Below are 19,894 nucleotides of genomic sequence, written 5' to 3'. Positions count from 1 at the left end.
CAGAAAAGCGTTATGCAGACGCACGCAGACTCACTATAAGAAGCGCTTCCGATTCATGGAATTAAAACCTGACAGCCAGTGTGGGAAACCCAATCAACACTGGAGCGTGTTGAAATATGAGCTGTAAACTCTTTAATACATCACATGAATGGAATGTGAAGGCCGGGTACAGCATGTAATTCCGCACACTGATGAAGATTCTTACAGTTGCAACCTGGACCTAATGAAAGGGCAAGCGTAAGTGGGGAAATGAGGAAACGTGGGCCGCCGTGATGGATCCGAGCGCACGCGGCCAGGCTTAATGGAGCCCATATTGACGGACAGATGGAGGGAGGAAGCTAATGATTCTATCCGTGGCCAGATAACAAACGAATAGAGATGCGCTCATGTGCTCTTTTCACTCCCGGGCCTCCTTTTCTCCCTAATAACCACATCAGGTAACAAAGGCTCGAGATGGAGGCCTCTTTTCAGTGCTCGCAGGTCACAGAGCGGAGGCATCATCCACAAGCCATCTCATTAATATTCATGATGGCCAGATTGCAGAAAGCGGCTGTTTTATTCTTTCTTTTTTGAGATAAAACGTAAGTCATAGGAATGGCAGCAAGACAGAATGCTGTCTGCTGCAGCCGGACAGACTTGCAGAGACAGAGCTGCTAGCCGGGCACAAATCCTACTGGTGCATTTAAACCGCAGTGAGTTGACTCACGAAATATTGGCAACGCGTCCCTCCTCCCTATAGGCTGACACTATATCAGTGTTACATACTATATACTTTATATCAGTGTTAGGTGAGATGCTGAGATCAGCTTTCTCCACCGGTAAATGATGTTCCTGGGCAATACTCCTACTGGCTTCGAAGTATTATGAATCACAGTAAAGTGGAACTTACAGTTTAGTTATTCATTTTTCATACACACACCCAAAAAAATGGCATTCAGTCATTCATTTCCCGGAATGAATGTACGTTCATCCATAACATTTCTACAATGCATGGCAATAAGCCTCCTGGTCTGCTTGGCAACATGAGCATAAGACATCCTAGCTGTAGTCAAAACTTCAAAATAAAAGCTTGTCATTAATTTCCCTTTTACACAATAAAAATGATATAATTCAAGAAAGAATTAGATTTCAGCCTCATCAGGGCCTTCAAAATCAGCTTGATCTATATTAGCGGTAGGATGCTTCTTTACACTGGTATACACTGGTTATACACTGGTTATACACTGGTTATACACTGCTTATACACTGGTTATACACTGGTTATACACTGCTTATACACTGGTTATACACTGGTTATACACTGCTTATACACTGCTTATACACTGGTTATACACTGCTTATACACTGCTTATACACTGCTTATACACTGGTTATACACTGGTTATACACTGGTTATACACTGCTTATACACTGGTTATACACTGGTTATACACTGGTTATACACTGCTTATACACTGGTTATACACTGGTTATACACTGGTTATACACTGCTTATACACTGGTTATACACTGGTTATACACTGGTTATACACTGGTTATACACTGCTTATACACTGCTTATACACTGGTTATACACTGCTTATACACTGGTTATACACTGGTTATACACTGGTTATACACTGCTTATACACTGGTTATACACTGCTTATACACTGGTTATACACTGCTTATACACTGGTTATACACTGCTTATACACTGGTTATACACTGGTTATACACTGGTTATACACTGCTTATACACTGGTTATACACTGCTTATACACTGCTTATACACTGGTTATACACTGGTTATACACTGGTTATACACTGCTTATACACTGCTTATACACTGCTTATACACTGGTTATCTCTTCCAATGATGTATAGTGAAAAGCAAAACAAATGCTCTTCCACTCAGGTCATCCTGTAAAACTGAGATGAGATTGTCATTATTTTAGTATTTTTGTTTGGACTGTGAGATTTGTATTATGTAAAATGGGTGTGTTGGCTGAATGTACCACTGGTTTTAACCAAGAATGGGTGAGTTCCAATAACATATATTGGTATCAGGCTGATAATCAACCTCATTCCGAGGAGTACTTGTGCCGACGGACGATTCTGACCATCTTGTGGCCATTTTATGAGCATAAACTAGAAAGATTTGTCATTATTTTTTGGGGGAAACATTTCTGTATCAAAAGTACTTGTGGTATCGGTATCGGTGATTACTCCAGAGTTGACTACTGATGCTAGTTTTAACCAAACCCAACTGGTCAAATCTGAAAACCCCATTCCATGTTTTATGTGATCCTACTGAAGGCCGTAGGGTTCTGAAGCTCCTCCCCTCCATCTGCGTCTGTTCACTCCTATTCCATTGATGTGTCTCACATCATCTCTCAATTTCCATACCCTGCAGCCCTCACCGACGTCTCCGTTATTTATTTCTCTGGAAAACCCAATGAGTGGAGACTCCAGTCGGTGGGTGTCGTTATCGCTTGCTCGCCTGTGGAGGATTTATCTGCATTTATTCATAAATAGGACTGTAGAGTTGGGCTGTCCTGAATGAAAAGTGCCTCAAGAGAGCTGCTGTTATATAAGGTGCTTTAATTCAAACAGAATTGAACCGAAAAGCTGAGCAGCCTAGTTTAGATGTGCCTGTTATATTTACTCTGACACAATTAAACATCTTGCTTCCAGCGCAGCTCTGCACCAAATGTTTATACTCCTAACAAAAACTCATTAATATTATTGCTTTCTCGAAATTTAAATAGTAGGGGGGCTTCTTATAACTCTCCAGGCAGTTGCCATAGCAGACGTTTGAGTGAATCAATGCACGTCTCAAGTGACTGGATGACTTTTGAATCACTGCAACCTCAACCGCCTCGCCTCCCTTGAACCGGCACTGGCGAGGGAATTCAGGTGTTTGTTGTTTTGCTACGGGATGCATTTACATAGAGGAGCTCGAGGGACGGGAAAAAATGTCCCATTAGTGACCGAGGCTGCGAGCCGGAGCTGAGTCAGCCCTAATGAGTGCTCTCACTCTGGCGAGAGGAATGACGAGGCAACATGACTCCCGGTTTGGCAGAGGATGCTTTTCGTGCGACCGGACGGTGAGAGGAGACACCGCGTGGGCGGATGAGTGGACAAACAGATGAAAATGAGGACAAGGTGGCAAAGACGGGCGCGGTTCCATTCGATTCGCTCTTACCTCTTTTTCAGATGTTTGCCGCCATTTCGGGGGACTTTTAAGGCGGTTTTGCCAATGTATATCTTTTTCATGGTTTGCCTGTGTTCCTTCCCTGTCATGTGTTCATAGGGGTCGACCACGAGGAGCTGACGTGTGTTAGTGTCCCAAAGGAGACCGCCTAAGTCTGGCCTGCAGAGTTACTGATTGTTCTACCTGCCAAACAAAACAAACACACATTAATCAGTCTGTCAATCAATAATCCCGATTAATGGCCAAGATCAATAATCATGTTGAAGAACAATAGTTTAGGCTAATACTGTTTCCACCAGTGCTTTATAGGCTTGGCGGGCTGCCACGCTTTTAATATTTTATTTCGCTGATCTGACATACAGACACTAAATAAGAGCATTTTTACAAAGCAAACAAATGACTCAATTATTTCGAGGTTGTATCACAACATACTGTTATTTAAAAAACAAAAAAAACAAAGGGCGGTTGATGATGCACATTTCCAACCGGGACATATACATGTGTATATATGGTTTAAAAAAAAAAAAAAAAAATGCTACAAATCTATCTATATGCAACCAGGGACCAAATAGATAGAAGGCATCCATTCTATATATATATTTTTTCCAGTCATTCTGGATGCTGATGATTTTAATCAAACTAATAAACCCAACAAACATTTATTTAAATGTTTCAATTATTCAAAAATGAATCTTGTTCAGGCACGTTCATAACTTGAGCATTTTTTTTTACATTTATTAATGTAATACATTAATATATTTTTAATATTTATTATTATTATTATTATTATTATTATTATTATTATATTTAATATATTTTAATTTATATATAATTTATAATACATTTATAATATTTATATTTAGCTAATTTTCTATGCATTTTTTTAAATAATGATTAATCGAATTCGATTTATTGCCCAGCCAGCAAGGTACAACATTAAACAAGTGTTGCAGAAACTGAACTGACTAATAACTAATTTAATCACCAATTTACCTACACAGAGTGAAATCTTTTTAACTGAACACAAAGCGGATATACTCGCAGTAAGCAACGACTTGAGCCCTTTTCACCCTGCACTTGCTCCGCGTGAAACAGTCGCATGGCAACGCGAAACGATTGGTTGCCAGTGTGCCAACATTTGGAAGTGCTGATGCAGCAGCCTGCCAGGAAGTAAAAACAGATTTTGCCGCTGGTTAGAGTGCACCTCGAAAAGATGTATCTTTCATTGTTGAAAAAGAAAGCTCGGACGTTGCTCATGTTAACAAGGAGGAGGACAAAAACTAATGGCTCGGCAATGAGTATGAATATGTAAAAAGTTATTCTAGCCTTATTTCCCAACATCAGCTAATGATGTTTTTTAAAAGGAAACAAGTAAAAATAAACTTGACACGGCCACCGTGATGAAACAAAATGACTGACATGGCCTCGTCTTCTGCAGACACCTCCTGTAAATATTTGGAGGCAGCCTCAGGCCCCGCCCTGCAGCCACGTCCAGATGACGCGTCTAAGAGAGACACAGACGTCAACTCTCAGGTGATTGGTTGTTAGGCCAGCGCGTCAGCCACAGTTTGAACCAAGACGCTCCCAGCTGAGCCCTGATAATGTCCCTCAGATGTACCTGCGAGTCTCTATACTGAGACCTTCGAATAAGAGGTCAGCAGATCCTGTACTTATACACACAAAAGACACACACAGGTGTCAAAAGGAAACGTGTTGATCCGCTCGCACCTCATTGCCGGTTGGTGATTTCCGCATCAGGCTGAGTCGGCATGGCGACAGCTGGTGACAGGCATCCCAGCATCCCCTCCCCTCCCCCCCACCACCCCACGATTCACACAAACACCGGAGGCTCCTCTGGAGCCGCTACCCTCTGAGTCATCACACACCAGCACAGGATACGTGCCCACGGTGAGGTGAGATTGGCCTGCCAGTTTACAGCTATTTGGAAGCTGATGCGTTAGTATGCATGTCACCATATTTGTTGAAAAGTGTATACCTGCATGTCTGGTTTGGGTGTTTGCACACTGCGGCATCTAAACACACACAGACACCCTCTCCCGGGAAATGGAATAACGCAAGCGCCATAAACATGGGGAGATCTCAGGCCACGTCGCTCACTTTCTCTTTCTCCCCTCGGTCGACTTCTTCCTCCCTTTAATTGAGCCTCCTCTCTCCGCAGCGCACCATAGTCGGGAGCGCGTTCAAACGAGGCTGCCAGCCGCCCACTCACGCCATGCTCGCTTTTGAGAGGATTTCAGAGCGTTGAAAAGCAGAGCGGGGAGGGAGGCGGGAGCGGAGGAGGAGGGCGATGATGACACCAAAGTTGGGGACAAGGAAAAGCAGGAAGCGGTTATGGGGTAAACGTTTACAGCGTCAGGATCTCCTCTTCCATTTTTAATACATCAGGCACGTGCACAGATGTTTTTTTACGGAAAGTGCTTAAACAAAACAAAAACAAAAAAGGGCACCCATCACTGGCAGCGCCTGGATATTACTGTAAGACTGTTTATGTTATAGCTCATAAAAGTGAAACAAGACATTTGTAGGTTGTAGGTTAGTGACCTGCTGATTAGGGCTGGGCAATATATCGAAAAAATATCGATATCGCGATATTGGGCCATGCAATATGCATATCGCAAAGACATGCAATAATTTTCATATGGAATCTTTTGCTTTTACCTGAAATTGACCAATCAGACACTAACTTAAATGTGCATCACCATCCAATAGTTTAGGGTAATTACAGGGTAATTACAGGGTAATAATAGGGTAATTACAGGGTAATAATAGGGTAATTACAATTAATTAACTAGGAACACATTGAGCTTTTTACCACATGAACAAAATGTTATTCTTTCATTTGACAATAAAACTGTTATTTCTTTAGGTACATGTTAAATATCGCAATCATATCGATATCGCGATATTCAACAACTATATCGCATATCACATGTTTTTCCAATATCGTGCAGCCCTACTGCTGATACACAGCTTGAAGATTGATGGACAGGTTCTCGGGTGTAAGCGGACACTTTTGCATAGCCATTAAGAAGTAACATTAGCTATTCATTCTCCAGCACGTTAACCCCTTCAGACGGATAGACGCAGTGGACATGACATATTTGCGAGTCTAAACCAATAAAAACACGCCATTTGGATGATGGCAACACTTCTGGCTCATGATTGGATCCAACCATCCATTTTCTGAACCGCTTGCTTCACAACGCTAACCAATCACAATCATAAGTTGATTTGCATGATGTTCATGCTAAAAATGTTACATGTAAGCTTGGTAACTTTACAACACGTTACAGCCATACTATCCTGGTGTCCATTATAACAAATAAAAACGTGATAACCCCCCCCCAATTTTTCCAAACATGAGATAACGCCACCCCCCAAAAAATCCAACTTGTTCTTGTAGGAAAAAGAGTCATAATCAGTTAAAAAAAAAAATAAAGAAAATAATTAAAATAAATAAATAATAATAATAATAATAATTTGCCCAGCAGCAAAAATGCAGGTCTGAAGGGGTTATGACTTTTTGAGGGCTTAATCAGCCACACAGCCATTTTAAATTCTGATTGTTGATCAATTTCCCGTTGAGGGAAATAAAGACGATGATGTAATTAAATTATTTAGTAGGGATGTAACGATACCGGCAATATCGTGATATCGTGATATTAGAACTGCCACAATGTCGTCGTCGTCGTCGTCGTCATGTTCTCGATATTTAAAAGCTACACATCTGTTAAAAAATGTCAGGTTGATTTCCATTTGTGCAGTTTATAGCACCCACTGGTGCCTAGATTTTTAGTGCAGTTTAATTTTCATTAGGTATGTTTTGGCCCTTCTATGGTTAAAATACACTAATTGTCACATGAAGGGGATTGTAAAATGCTTTGAAGCAAGTCAATATGTGGAGGAACTCAATGTGGGCTTGCATTAGCGATTAAGCGCCTCATTATTAACTGTTATTCGAGACTGAAGGTAGTTTATATGTATTGCTGTTACGTACAAAAAGCACAATATTGTGCTTTTTTTTTTAGTATGAGCTCATTTTTTTTCCATTATTGTGACCTTTTTTAAATATCGCCAACCTCCCCACAATATCGTGATAATTATCATATCGTGAGCTTCATATCGTGATATCATATCGTGATATTTGGATATCGTTACATCCCTATTATTTAGGATGACTAGAGAAAAGATGAACAAAGAGCAACATCTGGCAACAGCACAAAGCTCAACGCAGGATGGACTTTCACATCTTATTACATTAAAAATGGCAAGGACAAGAGATGGCAAGAAATTGCCACTTTAATGGTGTTAGCAGATAAGCTAACAGCTTGCCTGAGGGGCTTGAGGGGTGGAACCATTGAGCATGCACAGATGGTCTTAGGATGCGTTTACACAGCAACGACCTAGTAAAAACTGGGAGTAGTTGTATCACCATACGGAGTTCCCAGAAATGGGATTGTTACAGCACAAGATGGGATAACCAGCTAATCCCGCCGCAACACGAGGCGCACACGAGGATTTTTCAAATCTTAAAACGATTTTTCTTATCTGTGACAGATGTCCAGTTTTGGTTCGAATTTGGATTTTATGTAAACATACCGACCCTGCAATTGACTGGTGATCGGCAGGGCGTACACCGCAGTCAGATGAAAACATGCTAAGTGTTGCTAATGCTAAGTCTCCTTTCTTTCCCCTTTCCCAAACACATCCTTGAGGAATACGTGCAGCCGCTTTGTGTGACCTAAAGGGCGAGCAGACAAATCTTATAGTTTGATGAGTGGAGACAAGAGCGGGTTAAAATCTTCGTCAGTGGCTCAACATTAGAGTAGGGAGGACCCGGGTGGCTGACTCATCAGCGACTCAGACACACGAAGAAAGCCAAGACGACCCCTCTGCCTTGCACCCCTTCCTCCACATGGTGAAGCCGCAAACCTGCGCCAATCCATAATGTGCATGACTCAACCGGCTCATTGAAAACATTCACTCCTTCAATGACCGCATTAGCCTGCCCGGTATTGATTAAATGAAGACCAGACATTTTAAGTAGTTCCACACCAGCTCCCAACACCATAACCAGGGGTTAATTACCTGCTAACAGCTTTAATGTGCATACATAAAGCCCAGCAAAGGGTAAAATCAAGACTAAAAAAAATAATAAAAGAGTGGCTCACCACACAAATACATCCATATTTCAAACTGCAACAGACAGAGCTGCAGAAAAAAAAATCATTGGTACCCCTTCAACCATTCTGAGGTACTTTCACGCTGGAAGAACTAAGGTCAATAAAAATTGCACTTGTACTGTAGCTCAAACTAGCAGAGACAAATTCCTTGTGTGTTTTTACTTTTGCATACTTGGACAATAAAGATTATTCTGATAGTTTGCAGAGTGCGCTTCGAGCGGGAGAATAATTTGTCAGGATAAAACCTATATTTGAAGTAGGAGCGCTGATAGTACCGTCTCTTAAATGTAGCTTTCTTTTTCTTACAAGATGTCGGTTCTTCTGTTTCATCATTTGGCAAAGTGCTTTTCAGACTCGTTTTTAGCTCAGTCTCTCTGTGGGGCCCGGTAGGCTACCAAACATCCATGGACAGCTACCAAAGCTAAGCTAGCTAGCGCTAATGTTGTTGTTGTGGTCATATTAACAGCAAGATATTTTATCAAACAATACATCATTTACTTATTAGAATTTTTGAAACAAAATCTCACTCCTCGCTATTGAAACACTTCGCTAACACTATAGCAAACAGTGTTTATTAGAATGCTAATGATATTGTGAACATGTACTGTTCATTCATATAAATGGACCGTATGTTATGTATATATGTACAAATAGAAATAATAAACATTTTCTTGAGTGATGATAAAGTGATTTCTCAAATGAATAAGTGCACATGTACTCTATGCTATTAATAGAACTAAGAATAAATCTGCAATGCTAATCTACCAATCTCAATCTTATTTAAAAAAAAACACAAAAAAAACAAACACTTAAAGCAATTGGTTGTGCCGGAGAGTCTTCAATCAAATCATACACAATTCATGAGCATAGAAAAAGAGCAGATCCATTCATTTACATACATTTACTACCGCAATGGTGACAGTGGACTCTGTCTCGTCTATTTAGGGAAGTAAAATACACACGTCATTAGTGCACACTGTACAGTGGAACCGCAAAAGTCAAACACCAAGTGGTACAATTTGGAATTCATGTAGAAATTTTCTGGGGGAAAAAATGTGCCTCAAAAGCAGAGACGACTTGCCCATTGGGCAAAATACACAAATGATAGGCGCCACGGTCAAAAATTACGAAAAAAACCCCAAAACATTAATATAATTTTATTAAATGTAATTATTACTATTACCTTCCTTATATTACAATACATTTTTTGTTGTGACACCACAGAAGGCTACCAGTACTGACAATGACAACCATAGATCCAGAATTAGCGCTAGTCTGTCACAAAGCCAAGGGTTTGCTCAGTATAGTATAAGCAATACAATTAATTAAATATGAATTACTACTGTACTATAAAAATAATACATTTCACCAAGCAGATGCTAATGAAAGAAGGATATTCTTTATCTTCTGTGAAAAATGGCTAGTACTATTACTGCAGCTTACTGAGCAATTTTGACCGTCGTTTTCCTGTCGTCTTGTATACTCAATTACTGTACGACTTAGTTTTCCTTGTATTTTTATTATTATCATTTTTAGTTATTTCCTGGGGAAAATATTGTTTTGAAGTATAAAAAAAAAATCATTAGTCACCCAGCGTCAGATTGTTTTTGACTGTAAATATGCAACAATTTGTGACTCAAAAATGATATCACTGTGCTCTTGCTAAGGAGACCCAACACAACTAGTTAACCACTTTAGTTCCTATTAATACTTAAAAAAAGATATCACTAGGCCAGCTCTGTTCTTCCATTCATTGACATGTCGGCCTCGTGCTTGCACTTGAGGAATGAATGTGACCCGCTGCTGCAAAGGAGGGCAAAGGAGACGGATGGCAACGCGCGCGAGCTGATAAGGTCCACTTAATGACTCCTGGGGGAGCTGTCAACGCTCCTCCACGGAGACCTTGCACACTGAATCAAGGCTAGCTGGTCACACGGCCACGGCCAGAAGGGCACATCCGTATATTGAACCCATAAAAAATGCAACGCCGACCTACACATATCAATTCTGTCCCCCAAGCAGCAATTTGACGTGAATACAAAAATACTAGGCAGATTAATACGATGTATTGTATCGGGAAAATACCGGCCTTATTTTAAGGTACGAGTACTCGTGGAGGATACAGAATAGATACCAGCTACAGATACTTAAGGCAAGAAAAAAAAAAGAAAAAAAAAGAGTAAGTCCTCCTTGGCAGTAGTTGGCGCTATACTTCAGCAGATTGACACTTTTTTTGTGTGTTATATGAAATTTGAGAAATTACTCAATTCTCGTACGGGTATTGGTCAGAAAATAAGTGATATTGAAATATTGTCAGGGTGTTAGCTAAAGTACAATTAGTCCTTGAATTTCACAAGGCTACCGCGAGTTTGTCCCCATTCAAATCACAAAAAGCTTAAGCGGTACTTGTTGGATCTTCTTTGACAGTTTTACATGGATGCTTAGTTGTCGTGGTGACATGTGTCCCTCAGGCACCAAATCCATTTTTATAGAACATTACAGCTTTCATTGTGGTCGTGTAGCCCTGAACATCTAGTGCCTGAACATCTGGCTAAATATAGACCCCCCACTTTTACTCAGTGTCACCAATTCCTTGTTGAATCATTGATATCACACGAAAACAATGTTAAATATGTATGACATCACAGCTCTGTAACATGGAATATTGTGCTTGAAGTGTCTGATTTGTCTCGGGGTGTGATTTTCTATTTCCAGGCGGCTATGGCGGAGAAGGTGTTATCACATCTGCCACACAGTAGAGAGGAGCAGAGCGGTTCTGGGTTCAAAACAAAACAAAAGTTATTTGAGTATAAAAGCACATATACATATAACATTACTGTTTATGGTGTGTTTGATTTTGTCTTTTTTGCCTAGCAACAAGTTACAGCACAAATGTGTGTTTGGAACGCTGCCGTTGTTCTACTAAACTGACCCAACTGGTTATAACACTTTTTTTTTTTTTTTTTCGTTGATTGGTTGGTTTATTAAACATATAAACATATTACAAAATTTAACATGTAAGTTGAAGTAAAAAAAGGAAAGACAATTCATCAATAATGTAATAATTTAAAAGAAAAAAAGTTTTAACCAATAATTTATGCTGAATTTATTTAAAACATGGCCAAATTGTTCCCGTCATAATAAACTGCATAGAAAATGCTAATGTTTAAACATTCTGATCTCAACTGTCAGAAAATAGTATCAACAGCTAATTGTATAATATTGCGGAACGAGGAGAGGGGATTGCTGAAGGTGGGTCGACTCAACGTTAACTCAAAATTTTCTTTACAGTAATGTGTTCAATGTGGCCCCACGCATCTAAACATGGCATTCCGACATTTAAACATGGCTATCCATCTCAGGGGGCGGCCATTTTGTCAACTGAAAATGACATCACAGTTGCTCAGGCTCAGGTGACGACCGATCACAGATCGCCTGTTTTTTGGGTTTGGTCATGTGACGTTCGCTTGTGCATGATAGGCACATTTCTTCACAACCACAACAGATGAATTGGACGTTTTGGCATCAAGTGAAAGAGCATTTAATTGAGCATTTAATTGCTCTGGCTATCACGATATGTTGCTAGCATATTATTTGTTAATTTGTTGTAAATAGCAAATTACTTTGATGATTTCCTGTCGCAGACGCACACATATCTCATATTTGCCCTGTGATTGACTGATGATGTCGTCTGCCTTTTACCCAAAGTTAATAGGAAAGGCTCTACCTCGCAACTCTGAAAAGGATAAGTGGTCTACAAAATGGATGGAGGGACTGGTGATAACCAAATGTAATTATTGCCATGCAAATGAGCACATTAGTCACTTTTTAGTCAACTGGCTGTCCTGGTAAAATCCCCTCTAAACATCATAAAACAATTTCACTTCCTTTCATAATCGCATTTAGTTCGATTTTGGGTTATCAATCATAATGGAAGCAGCACTGACACAACTAAAAAAAAAAACATACAAAACTGACGTGACTGACTATCTCCACCACAGGGCAGGACCCCCGGCCGAGGGAGGCACAGGAAGAGAATTTCAGGGCATTTCATCATGTACAGGCTGCTGCTGCCTGTGGTGATGAAGTGAGTGGGTGGAAGGTGGCGGTACAGGTAAGGTCTGCCTTGTCATTCAAGACTTTAGAGCAGCGGTTCTTAACCTGGTTTTGATCAAACCACAGGGGTTTGGTGAGTCAGTCTCAAGGGTTTGGCAGAGATCAAAGCACACATACTAACTACGTCGAGCAAAAAAAGAAGAAAGTTGTCGGACGAATATGTGCAATATGAATTCATGCGTATGGTGTTCCACAGGGTTCAAATCTAGGACCTCTGCTGTTTTGTTGTTGTTTCACCAGTAAAGTAAACCCTATATCTACAGTATGGTCTTAAATTTGAAGAAAAAAATCAATAAATCATATTTTATTCGAGCAAGGACAAGAAGCACAGGACTCCCCTCCATCTATCTCGGCACTGTGACACGGAAGTCAGGGCGATTGATGACACACCTCCGGCAAACTTAATTAGCCCTCGTTGGGTCATTTTTGAAACGCTATCTTGCCTGAAATAGTCGTAATAATCTATTAACAATGAGGCTTTTCCTGCATCTGACGCTTTCATTCCCAACTTTAAATCAGGAAAGTGGATGAGCACAAGCTTATTAAAATGATCATATCATGCAGGGTTATTAATCACTGTAGCATGGAGCATTCCGACAGGTGACTGCACAATATCATGCAGGTTCAACACAAGTCTTGTACTCGCTCTATATATGCATTCAGGACTAAGTCCAACACCCTACAAACCAGTGAATTCTCCCCTTTATCCCCATCAAACTAACACAAAAGCAGCTCTGCATTACTTTCAATGCAGCCACACGCATGCACGCAATCACTCCAAATCACAGATGCAAAAGAGTGAAGCGCTACCTGGTGCTCAAGCACAGCTTCATCCTGGAGACGGACCGACAAAACCCCCGGCCGACTTAGCCCCCCCACGGGGAATGTTGGCGAAAACTCCCTCCTGTATGCGTTATCAGCTCTCCCCCGGAGCTGCGAGAAACCCCCACCGCCACGCGCGCGTGCTGCTGACGATGCTGCTGACGCCTCTGCTGCCGCTCCGACACCAGCAGCAGCAGCAGCAGAAGAAGTAGAAGAAGAGTGCAAGAGAGAGGAAGAGTGGGAGGGAAGAAGAGGACACAGGGAGAAGGCGTGGGTGTGACGAAGGAAGGATAAGGGGAGAGGACGCCTACCTGATGGTGTCTATGTGGTTCGGGCTGTCGTCGCACACCTGAAAGAGGGAATAACAGCATGTTACACTATCAGTGGAGTGGCCCGGGAGCAACATATACATTAGGCATGTTTTTGTTTACATTCATCCCCCTCCCACCCTTTTATACACCCTCATTTGTTACTTCTACGAAAACGACAGGCATGTTTGTGAGGTGAGAACGATCACATCAGCTCAAACAGCATGAGAACAGAGAGTGAGGCATAAAGTGTGGGGGGGGGGGAAGGGGCGAGAGAGTGGAAACCTCCATTGCAGCCAGACTGCAGATACAGTATATTGCAAGCAAGCAATAGCGGCGGCAACCTCATCGCCCCTCATTGACGTGCGGAGAAGCAGAAGGGGCGAGATGCAGCACGGAAGGGAGAGACGTGCAAAGAAACAGGTGGTTCCATCTGTTGAATCTGCAGACAGTATCATTCCAATACATCTCGTTAGCACTTTTCACAGATAGATTAGAAGCTTTGACAATAATGTAAGAGATGAAAACGTGGAAGATGCAGTTGGGGGAAAAAAAACAGCTTTGAGAGGTGGCAGACAAAAGAGAAGAGCAAAAAAGAAATAACACAAAAAATATGACGCAATAACAGCAGTTGAAAAAAGTCCCATCATTCCCCATTACCAACAGTAATATACTGTATATATTTAAAAAAAATAAAATAAAAATTGAATTTCTTTGGAGATTGTTCTGAGCTGTTTTGTTTTGTTGTTGTATTACACTGTGGAACAATTTAAAAAATATATATATGTTGAATTTTATGCTTATTAAAAATAAAATCAGCATGCTGATTCCAAAATTGCAGTCAGTTTTTGTCCAGCACGTCTATTTTTTTTCGACACAATTTATTAGGGCTGTGTATTGATTCTAATTTCCTCAATCGATTAGAATTTTGATTCACAAGAGTTCATTTCGATTCGATTTTGATTTTTTTCCTGATTCGATCCAATATTGATTACTTATGGAGTAATTGTGGAGCTTTCATAAATGTAAGAAAATACTTTTGAATTCATGTGAACAGTAAATTTCAAGAAAACAGTAAGATAAAAAAAATTTTTTAATCAGGCCTTTAAAATTCTATTTTCTTATGAATTTATGGGAAAGAGATCGTCGATTCATGGTTTTATGAATTGATATCAGGCTCGTAAAGGAAAATCAATTTGATATCGATTATTCAATTTTGTTTTTTTAACCCAGCACTACAATTTACCCTCCAGATCAGCAAAATTCCATTCACTAGCTGTAGAAAGACTGTAAAAAGAATATCTGATTATGATTGTACTCATCTACAGCTACATGGCAACTTGTTTGTGCAGTCACAATTGAATGAGGTGAGATGTATGTGCTGCTATCAATATAACAGTATGCAAAACAGAAAGCTAGCATAGTAGCTTTTAAAATAATTAGTGCTGACTTTTCTCTTGACCTTGCAACCGTACCGTTTAAAGTTCGATTTCATTTGATGTTATTTTTTGTTTTTAAAGCTTGTAACTATCCATCTTAGTGTTGTATTTATTAACAAACACATTAATTTAATGTTAATACAGTTAAATACAGTCATGCACTGTATTATTATAATCCATAGTCTCATTTAAAAGAGATATCTATCTATCTATCGTATGTATTGGAGAGAGTACATGTCGGAAGGTTTGTGCGCGACTGTGAGGCATGTTTGGTACATGTGCACTCGCGAGTACAAGGGTGAGGAGATGAAAGTTTGCTGCAAGCAAGCAACACTGTGATGAACACCAACAGGCTCACATGCTGGCTCCACAGCCCCCATACCGCCCACCTTCTTTCCCAAGCAGTTGCTAAGGTGACGGCAAAGGCTGAATTTTAATCAGACAATAAATTAAAGCAACGTGAGATTCTCTTTTTAATATTAAATGACGACTTTGCTCATTTCTAAGAACCTTAACTCGGACAGGTCTTGAAAGGACTTGTTGAAAGGCTTTGTTGCCCGTGCATGATATGCTAAACTATTTTCAAACTGGGAAAAAAAAAAAAAAAAAAACTACTGTGCTGTGCTGGTTTATTTACTCCTCTAAGGTGAACATCATGCTGAAACATCAAATACATTCACTTGAGAAGCAGTAATGTTTAATTGAGCCTTTAATCCTATCTTCTGCAGCGTGTCTGGGGAAAGCCACTAGTTGCAATTCCTTAATTAATGCTGACATTTTAGTTGATTTTCTGCATCCCGACCCAGCCCTTTTCGGGAGGTTACGATGCAGGCCGAGTGAATGAGGGGGTCTTGCAATAAACACCGCTAAATAGGCTGAGCATGTGGATGACTGACCCGTTCCGATGGGTAGAGTGCTGGTCAGCAGAACTCTGGACCCAGTCCCAGTTGATGTTAGCAGCCAATCGCAGGGCACCAACAAACAAGAATTTAAACTCACATCCACACCTATGGACGGTTTTGAGTCTTCAGTGAACTGGCAGAAAGTCCTCCTGGGTTGGGGAATCCAGGACAGAAAGTAAAAACCCTTCTATAGAAGAAGTACCTGTGGCTAAAGCCAAAGTGTTTCAGGGTTTTTACATTCTGGACCTGGATTCCCCAACCCTTGAAACCCTCACAAGCATGAAAGGCCTGTTCAGACAGTCTGAACTCAAACCTCGGAACTATGAGGCTGATACGCAAACCAGCAGATGTGTCAAATCGAGGTCCAGAAAGTGACAACTCTGCCAGTTTGGCTTTAGGTAGGTTGGTAAAGGAGTTCCTTGGGAGATCAAGCCAAACTATGGCATGGTTTTTACTTTCTGGACCTGGATTTGACACCTCTGCTCACCAGTAGATCTCCTAGTGATCTAACCTGATCTAGACAGATCTAACCAGTAGATCACCAGGTCTATTCTTTGCCAAAAATGTTTTTCTCCTTTGTTTGCTTCTTTTCTGCGATTGGCTGGCAACCAGTTCAGGGTGTACCCCACCTACAGCCCGAAGCCAGCTGGGATAGGCTCCGGCACCCTCTCGACCCTTGTGAGGAGCAAGCGGTTAAGAAAATGGATGGATGGAGGGTTTCCTTCTCTTTCCATGCATGTCTTCTGTTCTTAATAGCAAAGCAGTAAAGTGTTACAACATGCTAATCCAGTCAGACTGTATGTTTGAGTGGCCAAGCTAAAACAACTTGGACTCACCATGTTGATGCCTCTGGGCAGAGAGATAGATCTGGAGGGGTATCCGGGGAAGTTGTGATTAAATTCCAGGAAGCGTTTCATTTCAAATCCTTGGCAGAAATTCGGAGGGGGCGGAATAACATTTTCTTCGATCAGTAACGATGGTCGAATGTCAGGTTTGATCTCCGCGTCTTCTGCCTGGTCATCCCTTCTCACTATGTCAATGTCTGTCTCCAGATAGATTTTGGGAGGCAGGTCAGTTGGAGACTGGTCCTCCTGGGTGTGATGTTCCAGTAAGAAATCCTGCTGCTGGGCCATTGAACGGGACAGCCTGGGGCTTCTCTGGGTGCCCACTTGGTTCTTGTCTTGATGTGGACTTACGGTTGCAAGGGAGAGATTAGCTGGTTTCCCAAACGCCTGCAAGCTGTTTGGGTCAAGCACATTGGATGTCACCTCGTCCAGGAACTGGGAAAACTTCACTTTGTTTTGAAGCTTCCCCTCCAGCAGACACTCTTGAGCTCTTTTGGAGCTAGCTTGGGTCTGAACACAGCCCCTCCCCGGATGCTTTGCCTGATGCTGCCATGGATGAAATTCGATGTAATTGTCCCCTCCTCCCTGCTCTATGGGATGTGCTCTGGAACAATAACCCCTGGCTACATTGGCAGGCCACCTTCTCCTGTTCCATAGTCGGGTCCAAAAGGCCGCATGGCTTTGCTTCTTGATTGAGCTGTGAAGGCGAGAGGTGACTCCCGAACTCCAGCTGTCCAGGCTGCCTTTGCACTCACTGCTGCTCATGCTGCATCCTTGGCTGCTACTTGGGACAAAACAACTGGAGGCCAGACTGGAAGAGGACTTCTTTGAGGAAAGGCCGATCAGCTCTTCTAACCAGACTTGATGACTGTTGAAAATTGGGCACAAGACAGTAGACGAGGCCCAAGAATTTGAGGACATTTAGACCTGCTTGCCTTTGGTTCTCTGCGGGAGAACACGGGCTGAGCATCGAGTCATGTTCATCGCTTTGCCTTCTGTGTGCAAACTGATTGTTGTGACTGGCAGATGAAACATGGTCCAGTGAACAACACCAATTTAAAAGAGTTCTACCCCAAATCATTGTCATTAGTGCACAAGCCTGACCTAAAAGAGATTCAATAGTTTTCACTCGAGGCTGAACAGATGGACTCCTTCAGTGCCAGGATAACGCTCTGCCATGTCAGGCAAGGCCATCCGCGACTGAAAATTTAATGCGCTAAACAAAAACAGTCTCATTGTGTCAATCTGACAAAATCATCACTCCTTATTTGCCTACAAACACCATCCTCCACCACTATCCTCAGACATTCCGTGCTCCCTTGTGGATTTGAGATTAATGAGAATGATATTTTCTGCACAATTCCTGACACTATCTTCACTAGTTAAACACCACTTGCACTGTGGGCGCTGTTCGTAATTAGAATGCCTATCGATAGCAGAGCAAGCAAAGCTTTTCAGCATTTTCCAGGTCAGTGACTGTAGAAGAGCATTGATTCGACATAGCACTTAACGGTGGGTAGACAGAGGCTTGTTCAGCACCACTTTCAACAGTGATGTATGCACATAAATTACTTTCCATAATGTCTGTATTCCAGTGATGGTTGTTTACCAAATACACTGAAATCAGCTTGATACACGTTGGAAAATTTATAGCATGCAGTTATTTTATTTTATTTTGTAACAGTTGTACATTTAGGGAAAAATATTATCAGGGTTTTAAGTAGTGTTGGAAGTAGTGCTGTAGAAAATACTGCACCAACTGAGACCAAGATTTTATCGAGGCTAGATCGGATCGAGACATTTGGAGGTTGAGAGAGAGACAAGACCAAGTATTTTGGAGGTCAAGACTGAGATAAGACCAAGACTTTTGGTGGTCGAGCCCAAGACAAGACCACGACATTTGGAGGCCGAGACTGAGACAAGACCAAGACAATGCCATTTTTTTAACATACCTATTTTATAAAATTTATGAAGGTTTGAACATTGAGAATGTTTAAACAAAGAGAAAAATGTGATAATATATAAATGCCTCAAAGAGAAAAGTGTATAAACTGTGTGGTGAGGGGTTTTTAGAGCCTTAAAACATTTATAATACATGTAAAACATAAATCTAACTACTTTGCGGAATTTATTTTCTTGTGGGTATTTTTTGGAACCTAACTACAGCGGAAAACGAGCAAATACTGTATATATAAAGGGGAAAAAAAATCACACACACAAAAATTCCGCTTTGTTGTTTTTGAATTAATAGAATATGAAACAAATCTCATATCTAATGGGTGTGGCACACCAGGTGACACCGAGAAGGCAGAGCAGCGCCTACATTCTCACTGATCACAGCAGTACTGGCCTGGTCTCGGTCTTGTTCTTGGTAAAAAAAAAAAAAAAAAAAAATCCACACCGTCTGAGACCGAGACAAGACCGAGTAAAAATGTCTTTGATTCCAAGACGAGACCCTTAAAAAGTGTATTTTAAGACTAGTCTCATGACCAAGACCAATCTCAAGAACTAAAATATTTGAATTTTTTGAAGACTATTCAAGACATATGAAACATTCAACCTCCAATTACGGCCTCTGTGGTAAAATCTTCTTGGATCAGACAGAGATAATGCGGTATACCACCCGAACCAGACTGGAGCTGTCCCCGGGGGTGTCATTAATGTGCATCAGATATGATAGCTACGACTGGGTGGCCCGCTGTGCCAACTGCCTGCAGCTGCAACGCAGCCGGCAGGAGACCCGCGGGACCACCCCGTCTGGTAGCAAGGAAAGAGCACCACATCCCTCAAACATGCAGACATGTTATTTCCCCGAGGTTCCGCTTTCTTTTAGCATTTCTCCTTTGCGCCACCATTTTCAGACTTTTCAGACAGGTTTAAGACACTCTTAAGATAAACGTCTTTAATTATCTCTTTTCAATTTCAGAAGCGGTTAGAGGGATGGCGGACAATTTATAACCGTCGCCCACAACAGAGAACGTAAGCCCATGGCTGCCCCAAGGTAATGATGCAGAAATAGATTCCTACTAAAACTGCAGAGTTGGAGATACAAGACAGTAAAT

At 41.2% G+C, this 19,894-nt stretch overlaps 1 protein-coding gene across 11 annotated transcripts in view; it reads right to left on the bottom strand.

Moving 5' to 3' along the window:
• LOC144010732 (brain-enriched guanylate kinase-associated protein) overlaps positions 1–19,894 on the bottom strand; it is a 29,201-nt gene that overhangs the window by 7,152 nt on the left and 2,155 nt on the right. For 5 of the 11 annotated variants that reach the window (XM_077511177.1, XM_077511174.1, XM_077511173.1 and 2 more), the window contains 2 exons: positions 13,650–13,687; positions 3,188–3,379 (listed from right to left, as the gene is read on the bottom strand). In XM_077511177.1, the coding sequence (XP_077367303.1) occupies positions 3,188–3,285 (98 nt within the window). In that variant the 5' untranslated portion in view covers positions 3,286–3,379; positions 13,650–13,687. Of the gene's footprint in view, positions 1–3,187; positions 3,380–13,326; positions 13,506–13,649; positions 13,689–16,823; positions 17,328–19,894 lie in introns of those variants that run through there. The other 6 variants (XM_077511180.1, XM_077511181.1, XM_077511171.1 and 3 more) reach the window with 5 other exon arrangements.

Source organism: Festucalex cinctus, chromosome 21, assembly GCF_051991245.1.
Source record: "Festucalex cinctus isolate MCC-2025b chromosome 21, RoL_Fcin_1.0, whole genome shotgun sequence".
In the NCBI taxonomy this organism is placed as follows: domain Eukaryota; kingdom Metazoa; phylum Chordata; class Actinopteri; order Syngnathiformes; family Syngnathidae; genus Festucalex; species Festucalex cinctus.
Note: the sequence above shows the minus strand (reverse complement) of the source record. Positions and strands in the feature narration are given on the sequence as shown.